This window comes from Lepidochelys kempii, chromosome 24 (genome assembly GCF_965140285.1).
Source record: "Lepidochelys kempii isolate rLepKem1 chromosome 24, rLepKem1.hap1, whole genome shotgun sequence".
Classification (NCBI taxonomy): Eukaryota; Metazoa; Chordata; order Testudines; family Cheloniidae; genus Lepidochelys; species Lepidochelys kempii.
In genome coordinates this window covers 8081001-8096002 of record NC_136403.1, presented here as the reverse complement: position 1 = coordinate 8096002, position 15002 = coordinate 8081001, and the positions used below count along the sequence as shown (strand labels likewise).

Below are 15002 nucleotides of genomic sequence, written 5' to 3'. Positions count from 1 at the left end.
GTAAGCCCTCTGCTTCCCACAAGCCCCCCCATCTCCTCACTCCCCCTTCAGATCCTCCCTCTGACACCAGGTCCCTGTGCCTGCACCACCCCGCGGCTTCCCATGTGCCCCCCACCCGTTGGACACTGGGGCCTCATCCCTGCCCCCCCCACAGCTCCCTGCATGGCTCACCCCAGCCACACCAGCTCCTTGTGCCCCTTCACCCACCCCAGTCTCTCTAAAATCTAGCCCTGCTCCCAGCCGTGGGTTGCCGGCTCAGCTCTGCTGAGCCCCGGGCATCGGCCAGGGACACAAGTGCAGCGGCCCCAGTGTATGGTGCCGCGCTCCTGCCAGGGTGGCAATCACGCTATTACTGTCCTTGTCCACTTTCTCCGGGCCTTTCGGCCTCTTCGTTCGCTAACAAGGAGCTCTGCCAGAGCGCACAGGGCTGTGGGTGTCCGGGGATTCGTCCGTCACCACTCGGAGCCGGCAAAAGCTGTGAGGCCTGCAGAAGCCTGCTTAGCACCGGGCTCCCCACCTCACCCTCGATACTTCTGCAGGCTGATCTACACCCTGGCACGTCCCTGTTCCACAGCCGGGGGTGACATGCATGTAATTGACACGTATCCCTTTGGGGGGGGGGGGGGAACGGGACTGGAAGCCAGTCCGTGTTGAAAACAAAAAGGGAAAGGAGGGGTGTATCGACGCAATAGGAACTCCGTAGTATGGGGCAGCTTTAGATGGCTTCAGCTGCTGCGATGTGCCCTCACACACACACACACACACAAATACACACAGGATTAATACACACACACCCCCAAAGACATTATCTAGTGAAACCTAGACACACACATATACACAATAGCAAAGATGTCTAAATAAACACACTCACAAAGACACACACGTTCTGTATCCGGACGGACACACACACACACACACAGACAAGGTCCCCGCACATATTTAAAAAAGACACAGACAGGCAGACAGACCCACACAGGCATGTTATATATCAAAACACAGAGACGTACACAGAAAAGCAAAGACACACACACACACGACTAATCCAGAGACACACACACAAAATACACACATTGTTAATCTAGACACACACACAAAGACACACACATCAAAACACAAACACACACTCATATAAAAAAGACAAAGAAAGACACACACAAGACACATTATCTCACACACACACACCAAAAAGCAGGCTCCCCTTGCCAACGTGCAGCTCCAACCTCGCAGACCAGCTGTTCCAACCCCGCTGCAAACCCCAGGAAGGCTCCATAACTCCTTGCCATGGGATTTCCTCCGGAACCCGCGCGGGCTGTGATGCTGGCGTGGCTCTTTCGGAACTGAGAGGCGAGGACGTCCCAGTTTGGGAACCCGTTTACATTCCGCCTTCCAAACCTCAGCTTCAGAACCTGACGGGCCAGATCCTGTTCTCTGCAACCATGCGGAGTGACCCCACTGATGGCCAGAACATTTACACCGCGGGGGTGACCGTGAGGTTTGCAGGGGGCGGCGTGGAAATCAGGCCGTGAGGGACGTGGTTGCAATGAGAGGGGTTTGCCAAACAGCCAGAGAGGCAGTGCGGAAAGGCATAGAATCGGTAGCCTGCAAGACTGGTGTCCGTGCACGTAACAAGCAGGAGCTGAGAAAATCTCCTCCAACATGCCTCAGCCCTAGAGAGAGCGGGGAGCCCAATCTCCGTGGTCCATTTGGATCTTGACCCCCTCTGGGATGCTAGTGACCCGGAGGCCCCTCGACATCTGGCCAGAGCCCTGCCACCCAGTCAGCGGCACCATTCCCTAGCATGCACATCAGCACACAGACCCATCACCCACACGCACCCAACACCATGAGCTGCTCTGAAAAGCTGCATTTGGATGGGTCGTGGCTGGTAGAAGCTGGACTTCAGCCCCCACTTCACCCCCGAGCCAGGCCTTCCCCACCTGAAGGAAGATTTTGGATGTACTTAGCGCCTTCTGTCCGAGGGGCAGAAAACGGCCTGCCAATGTAAATCGACTTAGCCTCGCAACAACCCCCAGCGAGCTGGTCAGACTTTTATCACTGTTTTACAGATGGGGAAACTGAGGCACGGACGGGGGGGGTGCTTTGTTCAAGGTCCCACAGTGAGCGAGCAGCAGAACCAGGGACAGAACCCAGGTGTCCTGACTCCCTGGCCCCACTCTGCTCCAACCACTAAACCCCACTCTCCTCCCAGAGCCAGGGACAGAACCCAGGTGTCCTGACTCCCAGCCTCCATTGTCTAATTCACTAATGCTAGACCCTACTTCCCTCCCAGAGCAAGGAACAAGGGGCCAAGACATCCCAAAGCAATTACTTATTCAAGGAGCCCCTTAAAGGAGCCTGATATACATGGGGCAGCTGTCCTGAACAGTCTGAGTCTGGCCCCGTCACAGTGTCTCAAGTCAGGCTCCCAAAATCACTAGCCCCCTTTGACAATCTTGGCTCCGGAGACTTGACTGCCACCTGTCTGCTACATACCAGATCCCACACCTTCCTAGAGAGGGGCAAGAGAAACCCAGAGTCATGACTGCCACATCCCAGATCTAAGTACTAGACCCTGCTCCCTGACTGCCAATCTCCCCTGCTCTAACCACTAAACCCCATGCCCTGCTAGAGCAGGGCATGAGAACCCAGGAGTCCTGATCTCCGATCTCCCCTGCTCTAACCACTAGACCCCGCTCCCCACTAGAGCAGGGCACGAGAAGCCAGGCATCCTGATCTCCGATCTCCCCTGCTCTAACCACTAGACCCTGCTCCCCGCTAGAACAGGGCACGAGAAGCCAGGAGTCCTGATCTCCGATCTCCCCTGCTCTGACCACTAGACCCCGCTCCCCACTAGAGCAGGGCATGAGAAGCCAGGCGTCCTGATCTCCGATCTCCCCTGCTCTAACCACTAGACCCCGCTCCCCGCTAGACCAGAGTGCGAGACCCAGACGTCCCGCCTGCCAGCCCTGAGCCGTAACCCCACCTCGCCGCCACAGGCAGGCAGACAGGGCTGCGTCTGTGCCACGCACCAGGGCCATTCAGCTCGGAGCCCTCCAACTCGCTGCTCCAGGTGGCCCTTTATCTCCCATCTCCCCCCAAAACCACCCACCTCTCATGGTGCCGGCGGCGTGAGCGGCTTTGTGGGGCGGCTTCGGCTGGGGAGGGCACCGGCAGCACCTGCCTCTGGCTGCCAGCTGGGGAGCTCAGCGCGGGGCCCGGGGTGCCATGCTTTGCCCAGGGCTGCTTGCATTTGAAAGCAGCCTCGCCAGCACAGGTGGCTTTGCAAGACCGGTTGACAGGCGTCCCCCCCGGCCAATCAGTGCTCCCGCCATGCACTGGGGCTAACCAATGGCAGCTGACTGGAAAGTTCCAAAGCCACAAGCCACAAGAGGCCGAGTTTCCATTGCTGAATGAGATGGGCTGGGGGAGAGGGGTGCAGCACGGCCGGGGGTTCAAGCCCTGGGCCCGGCCAGCCTGTGCTTCTCCGGCGACAGCCCGTGACTCTCTCCTGCATTAAAACCTGCGCCCGCCTCTCCGGCACAGGGCTCTTTGCCGACACACTCCCAGCCCCCCGGGCAGTGGGTCAGCACCAGCAAAGTTTGATTCGTAACGACAGAGGAGCCGGGGCTCCCACCTGCCCGGGCCAGAGGAGCCGGGGCTCAGCCCTGGCAAACCCTGGCGCAAATTAAGCACTGGGCACCAGGCTCCCAATTTCACAACCAGGGAACCTGAGGCGCTGCACAAAGTGTGTGTGTGGGGGGGGGGCGGCGCAGGGGGGCACAGGGAGGGTGACTTGCCCTTCACCACGTGGGGCCAGGTGTTCCTGTCTTCTTCCAGCCTTCCCCACTCAAGCCTCTCTAGACTCCATCCCTTGGACAGAGCGGGGGAGAGGGTGCCGGAACCCTGACTCCACGCCCCTGGCACTACCCACTAGCCCCCGACTCTCCTCCCAGAGCTGGCAAGAGACAAATCCAGGAGTTCTGGTTCCCAGCCACCCTATTTGAACCACTTCCCTTCCAGGGCTGAGGAGAGAACCCAAGAGTTCTGGCTCCTGGCAGCGTGTTCTAACCACTAGGCCGCACTACCCTCCCAGAGTCAGAAGCAAAACCCAGGTGCCTCAGTCCCTCAGTGAATTTAACCAAGTCTTTTTTATATCATCGAATCATAGAATATTAGGGTTGGAAGAGACCTCAGGAGGTCATCTAGTCCAACCCCCTGCTCAAAGCAGGACCAATACCAACTAAATCATGTGTGTATATAGATACACGCATTCCCCCCCCCCCGACCCAACTTCTGGTGTCATTTAGTGACCTGCTTTCCCTCCAGCCACAGCCCAGACGGCAGAATCATCAACTTTGCTCCCAGGGCCCCGGCTTGGCCATGTGGTGAGTCGTTAGCTGCATCAGGCTTGAAGCCGCTACACTGATGGGCAGTGCGGCAGGGTAGGAGGACGTGGAGGCCGGCGGGGCCACGGTGAGCAGCCGTGCGGTTTGTGTGGCGTCTTTCCTCCACCAGTAGAGGAAAAGGTAACCCACGTGTGGCTCAAGCCCCAGGTGCGAGACACACCAGCACCTCAGCTCTGCATCCCGGAGCTGTGCAAGCCTCAGTGACAAAGGGAAAGCCACCCCGACATGAATGGCAGCACTGCATCCGCCCTTTCCACAGCACCCTGCAGCCCAGCACACTTCAGGAACGTGGGGCGTGTCACGGCGCTGGAATGCGGCCACCTCTGGTGTGGAACGTGGGAGCCGTTCAACACAACAGGGTGGGACAAGGGAAACGAGAAGAATTTTGTATGCAAGGGAATATTAGCAGGGCCGACTGGAACGAACCAGGGTTTTATAGACAAGGAGGTTAATGTGGATTTTCCTGGGTGCCAGGCAAATCTACACCGCTATTGGTTCAAATGGGGCAACTAAATACAATCCCAGTCCTTTAAAATCCCTCCAGTTCTCTCCTAGTGAATCACACTGAGCTCCTGGGCCACAGCTCTTTATATACCAATCCTCTCTGTGCTTCTCAAGCTTCCCCAGCATCGCCGCCTGGCATACACAGTGCACGGATCCTGGCCGGGCCGTGGCACGGTGCAGGTATCAACTCAGCATGTCTAACCCTGGAGCGCCGGCGACACGGGAAACGCCAAGCACTCCCATCAACAGAAGCAGGCACAGTGCTTTCCACTCGCCCTGAGCTTGCCGGCGGACTCCGCAAGGCACCAGATCCGCCATCAGCGAGTCTCAGACAGGGCTGGGAATAGAACTCAGGAGTCCTGACTCATAGTACCCTCTGCTCTAACCACTAGACTGCACTCCTTTCCTACAACCAGGACTAGAACCCAGCAGTCCTGCCGCCCAGCCCTCTTCAGCTGACCGCTAGGCAACGCTGCCTCCCTGATGGTGTGCATTCGAAAGCGTGGCGAAGCTCAGTGCACACCCACTCTGCGCTGGCTGCAGAGGAAGGGCTGGGCAGAGGGAGGGCGCTGGTGCACCTGCCGTGGAAACCCTTGCGGTTTGCCCTGCACCTGCACAGAAAGATTTCCGGACGGTTCACAACCCCGGTGCCAGGGGCCCGATGCATCAGCAGGGTGTGCAGCTCCGGGGGGCACAGACGCCTGCTGTCCCTGAAGAGCAGCAAAACAGGCCCCGGCCGAGGGGCACCCCATGGCAGTACAAGCCTCCTGAAATACCTAGGCCCTGCAAGAGGTGAGACGGGTGCCCATGGCTCACCGAGTCCTTTGGTCTCTCAGCTCAGAGTCCTTGTCCTGGAGGAGGTGCAGGGAGGGGTCCCCTAGGAGCCAGATGGGAATTGGCCCCCCCTCAGTTCATGAAAGCGGGCTCGAACCAGAGAGGCGGCAGGATCTCCAGCCCCACGACAACCCCCTGCGCCAGCCAGGGCGCTGCTAACGCCCGCCCACACCCACCCCCTCCCAGGCACGACGCAGACACCAACGGAGCCGCGCCGCCCACTGGGAAGGGCTCAGCTGATACAACCCCCACTGCCTTGGCATGGTCCCCATGCCCCCAGCCAGATCCCCCGCCCCTCCCTGGGACCCTCCTGAGGAAGTGGCCTGTGAGGCCCCCCGCCACCAGCTCAGCCCCGGGGCAGCTGTGCTTTGGTTCCCTCTCTGTGGTGAGGTGGGGGGAGGGAGACCAGCCTCTGCAGCAGGTGGGCTGGGGAGAGAACACCCCCCCTCTGGGCTTCCTTCTGCTCCCCCGCCCCCCCAGGAGCGTTCACACCTCGGGACAAGTTAACCACAGCACTGTGAAAACCAAACCTGCCGCTCACCGCAGCGCCTGCCTCTACCTCGCCCCCCCTCCCCACCGTGCACGGCATGGGCTCTGGCTGAGAGGGAGCCCCCAGGCAGAGCCAGGGAGAAACAGGCCCCCCTCCCCTCCCACTGGCAGGCGTAGCTAGGCCCAGCCAGCCGCAGCAGCAGGGGGTTAAACAGGGCAGCCCGCCGAGAAAAGGAAAGGCAGGGGCTGTGCATCTCCAGGACGCCCTGCTGCAGACAGGCGGGCACCCAGACCTGGGGCTTGCCAAGGCAGGGTGGGCTACCCACAGCCCCCTTGTTCCGAATTCATGAGCCTCAGCTGCAGCTCGTCTGTTAGCCCAAAAGCATCAGCCGACTCGACCTCTTTGCATAATCCAGCCACCAGAAGGAGACAGAGCACACCAGACGATACTTTAACGATGGCAACTCCCATGCTTCAGGCCTTCAGGGTCAGGAAGGAATCACAGGGCGGCAACACAGGGCTGGACCCGGGGCCTTTCTGTGCGGCACCAAGCACTGGCTGCTGCTGAGGGGGTTGGCAGGCACAGATGCCAGAGAAATCTGGCATGCAAGAGGCTCGCAAAGCTGATATTGCAAGGACGGTGTTTACCGAGCCATGTTTGGAAATATCCCCAGCGTCCCCGTTTCCGTCGGCCCAGCTGAAGAGACAGGGAGCCGCACTGGAACAGCAAATACAGGAGGAGCTGGGTGTAATATATGCAAGATCTGTCTGCTCCTCTCCTGAGAGCAAGCCGGGGCGGGGGTGTCAGGGTCCTTGGCCTCCATCCTGCTTCTCCCAGCAGCGCCTGCCCGCGCCCCAACATACCGGCTGGTCAAAGCTGGGACAAGGCTGTTCGACCACCTGCTGAAGATCTCACCCCTCCCGGGGCAGGATGGGACAGTCCCTAAAGACGCACGCTCAGTGCTGGCACCCCCTGCGTGCGGAGGAACCCGGGGTGCTCTGGAGCAATGTCCCATGCCGGCTTTGAGTCGCTTGCGTCGGCCAAGCTCATTGCACCTCTCCATTCTCACCACCTGTTCCCAGGGCGCCACCCTCCCCTCCCCTCCCCCCCCCGTGTCAACCCTCACCCTCCCCTTCTCCTGCACCCCATCTTCCCCTCCTCCCTCATGCCAGGAGCTCTGGGTGCCCTCTTCCCCCCATGCCAAGGGCTCTTTATCCCCCATCACCCCCTTCCCCTTAAAACCCTTAACATTTGGCTGTCACGTGACTTTTCAGGGGGGCTGCATCTCGGGAACCCCTGGATCAAATAACGCCCACTTTGGACCAGCAGTCCTGCCCCCCTACCCTGGCGAGGCCCGACAGCAATCCAAGCCAGCCGGTGGGTTTTAGAGCCCTGAGACAAAGCCAGCTGCTAAGTGGTAAGCGAGTTTCAATGGTAACTCTACCCTGCTGTAACAAAGGGTGAACAGACGCCATGAGCCTGTTCCAGGTGTGAGCTGGCTGCATCTACATTGTGAGAAGGGGCCCCAGACTAATATCAACCTGCTATTGAGCTCCTGGGTATTACAAGACTCTATAATTAGTTAACCAACCTCTCCCTTGCTTATTAGCCCTTTATAAACAGAACCATAGTCAGGCGCAAAGAACTGCCCAACTCCTGAGAGTCGGCCAGGTATCCCTGTTCGCAATGTACAGGAGGGAAACTGAGGCACAGTGCAGGTGCCTGGCTTGATTTCAGCAGTATCAGGCTTCCTAGTCCCCTTGCTCAGCCCACTAGACCATGCTGCCTCTGCTACAGCACATCCCCACATGAACTGAGAGGGTCTAAGCTGGGCTTTGCAGATCTCCCTTGTGCCCCATGGACAATTAGGGGCAGGGCCCGCGATCCGCACTGGGGCAGGATGTCTGGCGCAGTGCAAAGGGGGAGAGGCCCGTTGGCAGGAACTGTACTTACAGGTGTGCGTCTTCTTCATGGCGATCGGGCCTGCAACCAAAAGAGAGACGGGGTGAGACGGCAGCTGCACCAGGACCCCTGCAGGCATCCCCCCCAAGAGCCTGCCACCCCTCCCAAATGGCTACTGGAGCGTCATGGGGAAACTGAGGCACCAAGCGGGGCTCCCAGCCCCGCAGAATAGAACCCAGGGGACTGATTACCAGTCCTCCCGGCCCCAAATTCCCCTCAACTAGCCCACTAGCCCCCACTCCCCTCCCATAGCTGGGAACAGAACCCAGGAGTCCTGGCTCTCAGCCTCCCTGCTGTAATCACTAGACCCTCCAGGAGAAACGCTCTACAACCCATTCCCCACCCCAATTTATCCAGCACCTCCCCCTTTCAGTGCAAGTGACCCCTGGGCAAATGCCCCTGGGACATGCCCCATCGCAGACCTTACAGCAGAGACCAATCAAAGCATCTGGGAATGACGCACACACAGCGCTTGGTATGTCAAAACAATATTATTATCGCTGTTTGCACTGGGGTAGCACCGAGGCACCTCATGCGTGAGCCAGGTCCCCACGGTGCTAGGCGCTGTACATTATCGATTAGGTGTATTACGGTAGCACCTAGGCGCCCCAGTCACAAACCAGGTCCCCCTGGTGCCAGGCGCTGTACAAACCCAGAACAAAGACGGCCCCAGCCCCAACGTGCTGACAATCTAAACGCAAGACCAGCCGGACCCAGGCAGCTGGGGGAGCCGGGCTCGCAGCATGGTGGCAGGCCAGCCCCGGCGGAGGAGTTCTGAAGGTGTAAGGAGGGCCGTGCGGGAGGAGATGAGCTCATTGGGCGGACATTCACAGTGACCTCCTCCCGAGAACAGGAGAGAGCGCCAAGGGGCTGGTGAGAGAACGGACCAGGTGGGCGCTGGAGGCTGGGACCGTGGGCTGAGTGGAGGAGGAGCGAATGCAGGACGGCAGGGAGGGAGGGGACAGGATGCCAAGGGGGGGTGAGATGGCAAAGCCCCAGGCTCGGAGTACTGGCTTGCAGCGGCCTGCACGCACCAAGGCCAGAGCAGAGGGGCGGCAGGGGGGTGCTGCAAGATGCCGAGGCGAGCCGAGAGGAAAGACCGGAGCTTTTCATTTTTCAGTGGGAGCCATCGCTTATTGATTGATCTCTCCCCATAAGCACATGCCCAATACCCTGATTAATAACTCAGTGACTGGGTAGGGTTATCAGACGGATTAATAAGTGACTCAGTAATAAACGATGCCGCACTGTTCCAGCGGATCTCAGGAACCCCCTGCATTTACACAGTCGTGAGGGGGCAAGCTTGGGAATCGGGAGACCCGGGTTCAAGTCCCTGCTCTTCCACAGACTTCCTGAGTGGCCTTGGGCAACTCACTTAGCTTCTCTGTGCCTCAGTTTCCCCCTGTACAGTGAAACTAACCACACTGTACTTGCCTCCCGGGAGGCTGCGAGGATGAAGCCATTATAGATTGGGAAGCACTTGGTTGCTAAGATAAGGGGGGGGCAGGTAAGTACCTTAGACAGATGGGGGTGCACAGGAGTGGATGGACAGACAGATGGTGGTGTATGAAGATGGATGGACAGATAGATGGGGTTATAGGTATAGATGGGTAGACAGATGGGGTGTGTGGGGATGGATGGACAGACAGGTGGGGCTGTATGCAGTTGGGCAGATAGACGCTCTCTGTGCCCCAGGGTAGAGACCGCTGCCCCATGGTGGGAACGGGCAGTAACACAGCCATTCTCTGAGCTGATGGACAATGAGCACCAGGTCCCGTTGAGAGCCTTCTGCAAAATTCCCTTTAAGGCCCTTTTTTATTGAAAGGGTCAGCGTTGGCTCAGCCCTTTGGGCTCGTTTTCTCTCAGGGCAGGGCAGAGGAGGACGTAGCGATCGGGGCAGAAATCCTGCTGCCTGCCTGCCCATGTGGGACCGGATGGATTCTGGGGGCACCTGTGAGATGTGGCACCCCCAGGTCTCACATATCTCGCTGGAGGGGCTCCGGGCGCACTACAGAACATGGGGCAGGATCAGCCCCCCGACATGCCCAAGGGCACAACGAATCTGTGGCAAAGTTGGGAATGGAACCCAGGAGTCCTGACGCCCAGGCCCATTGCTCTAACCACTGGACCCCACTCTCTCCCTTTGCGGGACTTGCAGTGGGCACTCCCCGGGGCTCCTGGCAGGGGCTACGCTCTAGGACCTTGCGGGGTCAGTTCTACTTGGAATCACGTGGGGCAGAGCACAACCCTGCCCAGCCTGCCTGCACCCCACAGTACCTGGACCCGGGCAGCACGAAACCTCGTGCCCCCTGGGACTGAGCCAGGGAGACACAGCACCCCCCCCCCCGCCCCTCCTCTGCGCTTTGTAAGTTCCTTAGAGAGTTTCCACTTCCCCTCCCACTCCAGGAACCAAGGTACATCCCAGAGCTGGGTGTGTGGCGGTGGGGGAGGTGGTGACTGGGATTGAGGGGGCATCGGCAGATCTAGGGAGCCCACAGCTGGGATACTGGGAGAAACATCTCAATCCTAACCCGCAGCCCCTGCTAGCCCAGCCCTGCTCCCCAGCTCTGCTGCTGCCCCTCTATCCCGACCCACAGCCCCTGCTAGCCCAGCCCTGCTCCCCAGCTCTGCTGCTGCCCCTCTATCCCGACCCACAGCCCCTGCTAGCCCAGCCCTGCTCTGCTGCTGCCCCTCTATCCCGACCCACAGCCCCTGCTAGCCCAGCCCTGCTCCCCAGCTCTGCTGCTGCCCCTCTATCCCGACCCACAGCCCCTGCTAGCCCAGCCCTGCTCTGCTGCTGCCCCTCTATCCCCACCCACAGCCCCTGCTAGCCCAGCCCCGCCCCCGCTCTGCCACTGCCCCTCAATCCCGACCCACAGCCCCTGCTAGCCCAGCCCTGCCCCTTCCAGCTCAGTCAGTGCCCCTCAATCCCGACCCGCAGGCTACAACAAAGGGTTAATTGCACCCCCACCCCCCCGAAAGGGAAAATCAATCTGATTAGCTTGCTGAGCGTCCCTGAGTACTCAGCCTGGAGAAAGCCGCACGTTCGCCATGCCACCCTCCTAAGCAGCTTTGCTATTTTCGTTCCTTGCCTTAACCCCCGTGGCTCCGGGGCCATCTCTGCGCAGGGCTGGAGCCGGTACCCCAGGATGGGGCTGGCCGAGTGGAGAGAGCTCCCCCAGGAGGGACTCACCCGGGGCGGGCAGTCGGGGCTGCTAGGTGCACTCAGGGTCCCGTGTGGCCCCTGCTGCAGCCGGGAGAGTCCAGCCCTGTCTTCAGGGGAAGTGGGTCTGGCCTTGGGCCTGGCCCTTTCTCCCCCAAACAGCGGGTGGTTTTGGGGGCTGGAGGGGGCCCTGCCCTACTAGAAGCTGAGACCGTCCCGGCTCGCTGTGCTGAAGCTTGAAGTGGGGACCTCCCTCCCGCCCCCCGATTCACGGCCCTCTCCCCACCTGGGCCATGCTCCCCACTCAAGGGCGGAGACACTTTGCAGCAGCCAGTGCTGTGGCCCATGGGCCTGGGGGAGCAGGGGGCTCTGAGACGGGGCCCAGCACAGACCCTTGTTCCTGGGAACTATCAAGGGGTCTGATCCCCCTCAGGGGAGTAACAGGGGGACCGATCCCCCTCAGGGCGGGTCAGCCATGGCACCGGGCACCTGATGGGCAGAGAATCCCAGAGTCTACTCCTGCAGCTTTTAGTTTATTTCCCTTTTCCAAGCCTCCCACCCCCACAGGCCCAAGCAGAGCTGGCCCAGTTTAAGCCAGCACCCATGGGCCTTTCGCAGTGTGGGTGTGGCGGGCGGGGAGGGGGGGCAGGTTTTGAATTTGTGGCGGGAACCATGGTGCTCTCGTCCCATCAGGCAGCCCAGCCAGCCTCCAATCAGAAGGGCTCAAGCACCGGCCGCATGCGGGGCCGAGAGTTAGTGGCACAAGATAGGGAAGAATTGGAGAAAAATCTCAGGCCGAAAGAGACGAGATTCTCCCCGGCCTTGTACCCCCCTGGGCTGTGGGCTCTGTGGGACAGCGACTGTCTCACTCTGGAGCGTGAGGGGCCTGATCTCAGTCCTGGGGCCTGTAAGGCCCAGTCCTGGGTCCCATCCCTGTGGGGCCCCTGATCTCAGAACTGGAGCCTGTACAATCCCTGGGTTCCTGTGGCGAGCCTGATCTTGGTCTGGGTTTGGGCAGCGCCTGGCACAAAGGGGGACCCCGATCTTGGGGTGAGCAGGTGTGGTGGGTGGGATCTATGCAGCACCTGACACAACTGGGACCCCACTCTAGGTCAGGGCGCAGAACTCAGCACACCGATCCTGGTCGGGGCCCCTAGGCACCCCTGTACTGTCAGCCCCACCCAGGGTCTGGCCCTCTACGCCACCCCGTGCCCACTCAGCTGCCTGCTGCCCCCTGCTGGGTGGGGTTTGAATAAGGGGAAGCAGGGCAGGGCGGGGGAGCGTGGCCCAACCCCCACGCTGGCCTTGCCTGAACTCCCTGCTTACATAACCCAGCTCCTGGGCCTTGGCCGCTTGCCAGCCACACGTGTCTGAGTCACAGCGCAGGGAGGCACCTGAGCAGACATGGGGCCTGGGACCCCTAGCAGCCATCGCCTGCATACCCAGCAGCCACGCTGCCTCCCGATAGCTTTTTATCCCAGTCTGGAGCACATGCTGAGATGCGGCCACCTCTGGGGTGGGGCGCTGGGGCTGTTCATACAGGGATCCCCTGCCCAGCACTGAGATGCAGCCACCTCTGGGGTGAGGAAAAGGGGCTTTACAACAGTCTCACAGCAACGCTACATGAAGCTCAGGGGGGAAGGGGCAGCACTGGGCCCACCCTCCGGCTGAGTGATGGGGATGCCAACCCAACCTGCACTGCAGGAGCCCAGAGGGCGATGCTCTAAGGAGGCTGCCAGGCCCAGACATCCCCCGTGGTGCCCCTTGGCTCGCCAGCTCTCAGCCTGCCCCCCACCGGGCTGGTGATGCGTGGGCTGGTGCCCCGTTTGCTTGCCGAGTGGCCCTGCCATGCAGCCACCCTCTGGGAGCTGACTGGCGGCACCAGCTCTTCCAGGGGAACGCCAGAGGGTTTGTTCCTGACACAAGCGGCCTCACGTCGGCCAGCAGCACTGCCGGGAGCTCGTGGGCCTGGGCCGGAGCTGCCTGTGGTCGCTGGAACCACGCCTGGGCTGCTGAGGGGAACTGGCCTGGGTGCAATTCCTGCTCCACAGCCCTCTGCAGCCCCTTACCTGGCCTGGCTTTTTACATGCTGGACTGGCAGTTCTGCAGACAACAGGCAAACTTCGTACCGCTCCCCTGCCAACCTGGAGGGACCCCCCCCACCTGGGGTGCTCACTCCCGACGGCCGCTCCAGTCCTTGAGTCACCTCGTGCCTACAAGGTGGGCCGGGGGTGAACTCGCAATCTAGGGATTAAAGGATCTGGCATCTCCCCTCTCCCTCAGTCCCAAGAACCAACACAGGACAGATGCCCCTACTCAGACTGTCAGCTCTTTGGGGCAGGGACCATCTCTGGTCTGGGTTTGTACAGCGCCTAGCACCCTGGGTCCATGCCTGGGGCTCAGCGCAGACAGTAATAATAACGCCTTGCTAGGGGAGTGTAGGGTTCTGTCCCCCCTCCTCTGTCTAAGAGGATAAGAGTCTACTATAGCTACCAGCTAATGGTGTTGCTCCTTTAGCTCCCGGGGTAGAAGATGGTGTTTGTAGCACAGAAGGTTCCAGGGTCATACCCAGCCAGGCTCAGCTGGGATACTGCCAGTAACTGCTGGGAGCCCAAAGCCCTGCCCACATGGCGGAGGGGAAAAAACAGCAGAAATCCATGATCCGAGGTCCCTGCAAAAGCCCACAGAGAACCACATCCCAGGTCACTATAATTTATATTACAGCAGCGCTTAGAAGAGTTGTATCAGGCACTGCATAGACACACGGCGAGAGACAGTCCCTGTTCCACCTGAGACCAGGGCCCTGCCGCGCCAGGCGTTGCATAGACACACGGCGAGAGACAGTCCCTGTTCCACCTGAGATCAGGGCTCTGCCGCGCCAGGCGCTGCACAGACACACGGCGAGAGACAGTCCCTGTTCCACCTGAGATCAGGGCTCTGCCGCGCCAGACGCTGCATAGACACACGGCGAGAGACAGTCCCCGTTTCACCTGAGATCAGGGCTCTGCCGCGCCAGGCACTGCACAGACACACGGCGAGAGACAGTCCCCGTTCCACCTGAGATCAGGGCTCTGCCGCGCCAGGTGCTGCATAGACACACGGCGAGAGACAGTCCCCGTTCCACCTGAGATCAGGGCTCTGCCGCGCCAGGCGCTGCATAGACACACGGCGAGAGACAGTCCCTGTTCCACCTGAGATCAGGGCCCCATTGTGCCAGGCACTGCAGACACCCAGCGAGAGACAGTCCCGGCCCCACAGAGCTCACAATCTACTACGCAAAGGCAGGCTGATTTCTCCCCATTTTACAGATGGAGGAACTATGCCTGTGAGAGGAAGGGACCTGCCAGGGCTCGTACAAGAAGTCAGCAGCAGAGCCAGGATTCAAACCCATCTCTCTAGAACCCCAGGCCAGGGGCCAGCTACCCTCTCCCCGCCCAGGAGAGCTGCTCCCATGGCGTAATGGTCGGCACTCAGGACTCTGGCTCCTGTGATCTGCACAGGGAGTATCCAGAACCCACAGTCTTGTATAATCTCACACCTAGGCAAACAACACGCCCTCAGTAGGCAGCTATTACATAACGACCGACACACACACCCTGCTGGCTCTCGGTGCTTCGCTGGCACAGGGATCAGAGCTCTCCCT

At 60.2% G+C, this 15002-nt stretch overlaps 1 protein-coding gene across 1 annotated transcript in view; it reads right to left on the bottom strand.

Moving 5' to 3' along the window:
- The window catches only part of RORC (RAR related orphan receptor C), a 67199-nt gene that overhangs the window by 38411 nt on the left and 13786 nt on the right, over positions 1 to 15002 (bottom strand). Inside the window, exon 2 of the mRNA XM_073322962.1 lies at positions 8188 to 8217. Within this exon, the coding sequence (XP_073179063.1) occupies positions 8188 to 8217 (30 nt within the window). The remainder of the gene's footprint in view (positions 1 to 8187; positions 8218 to 15002) is intronic.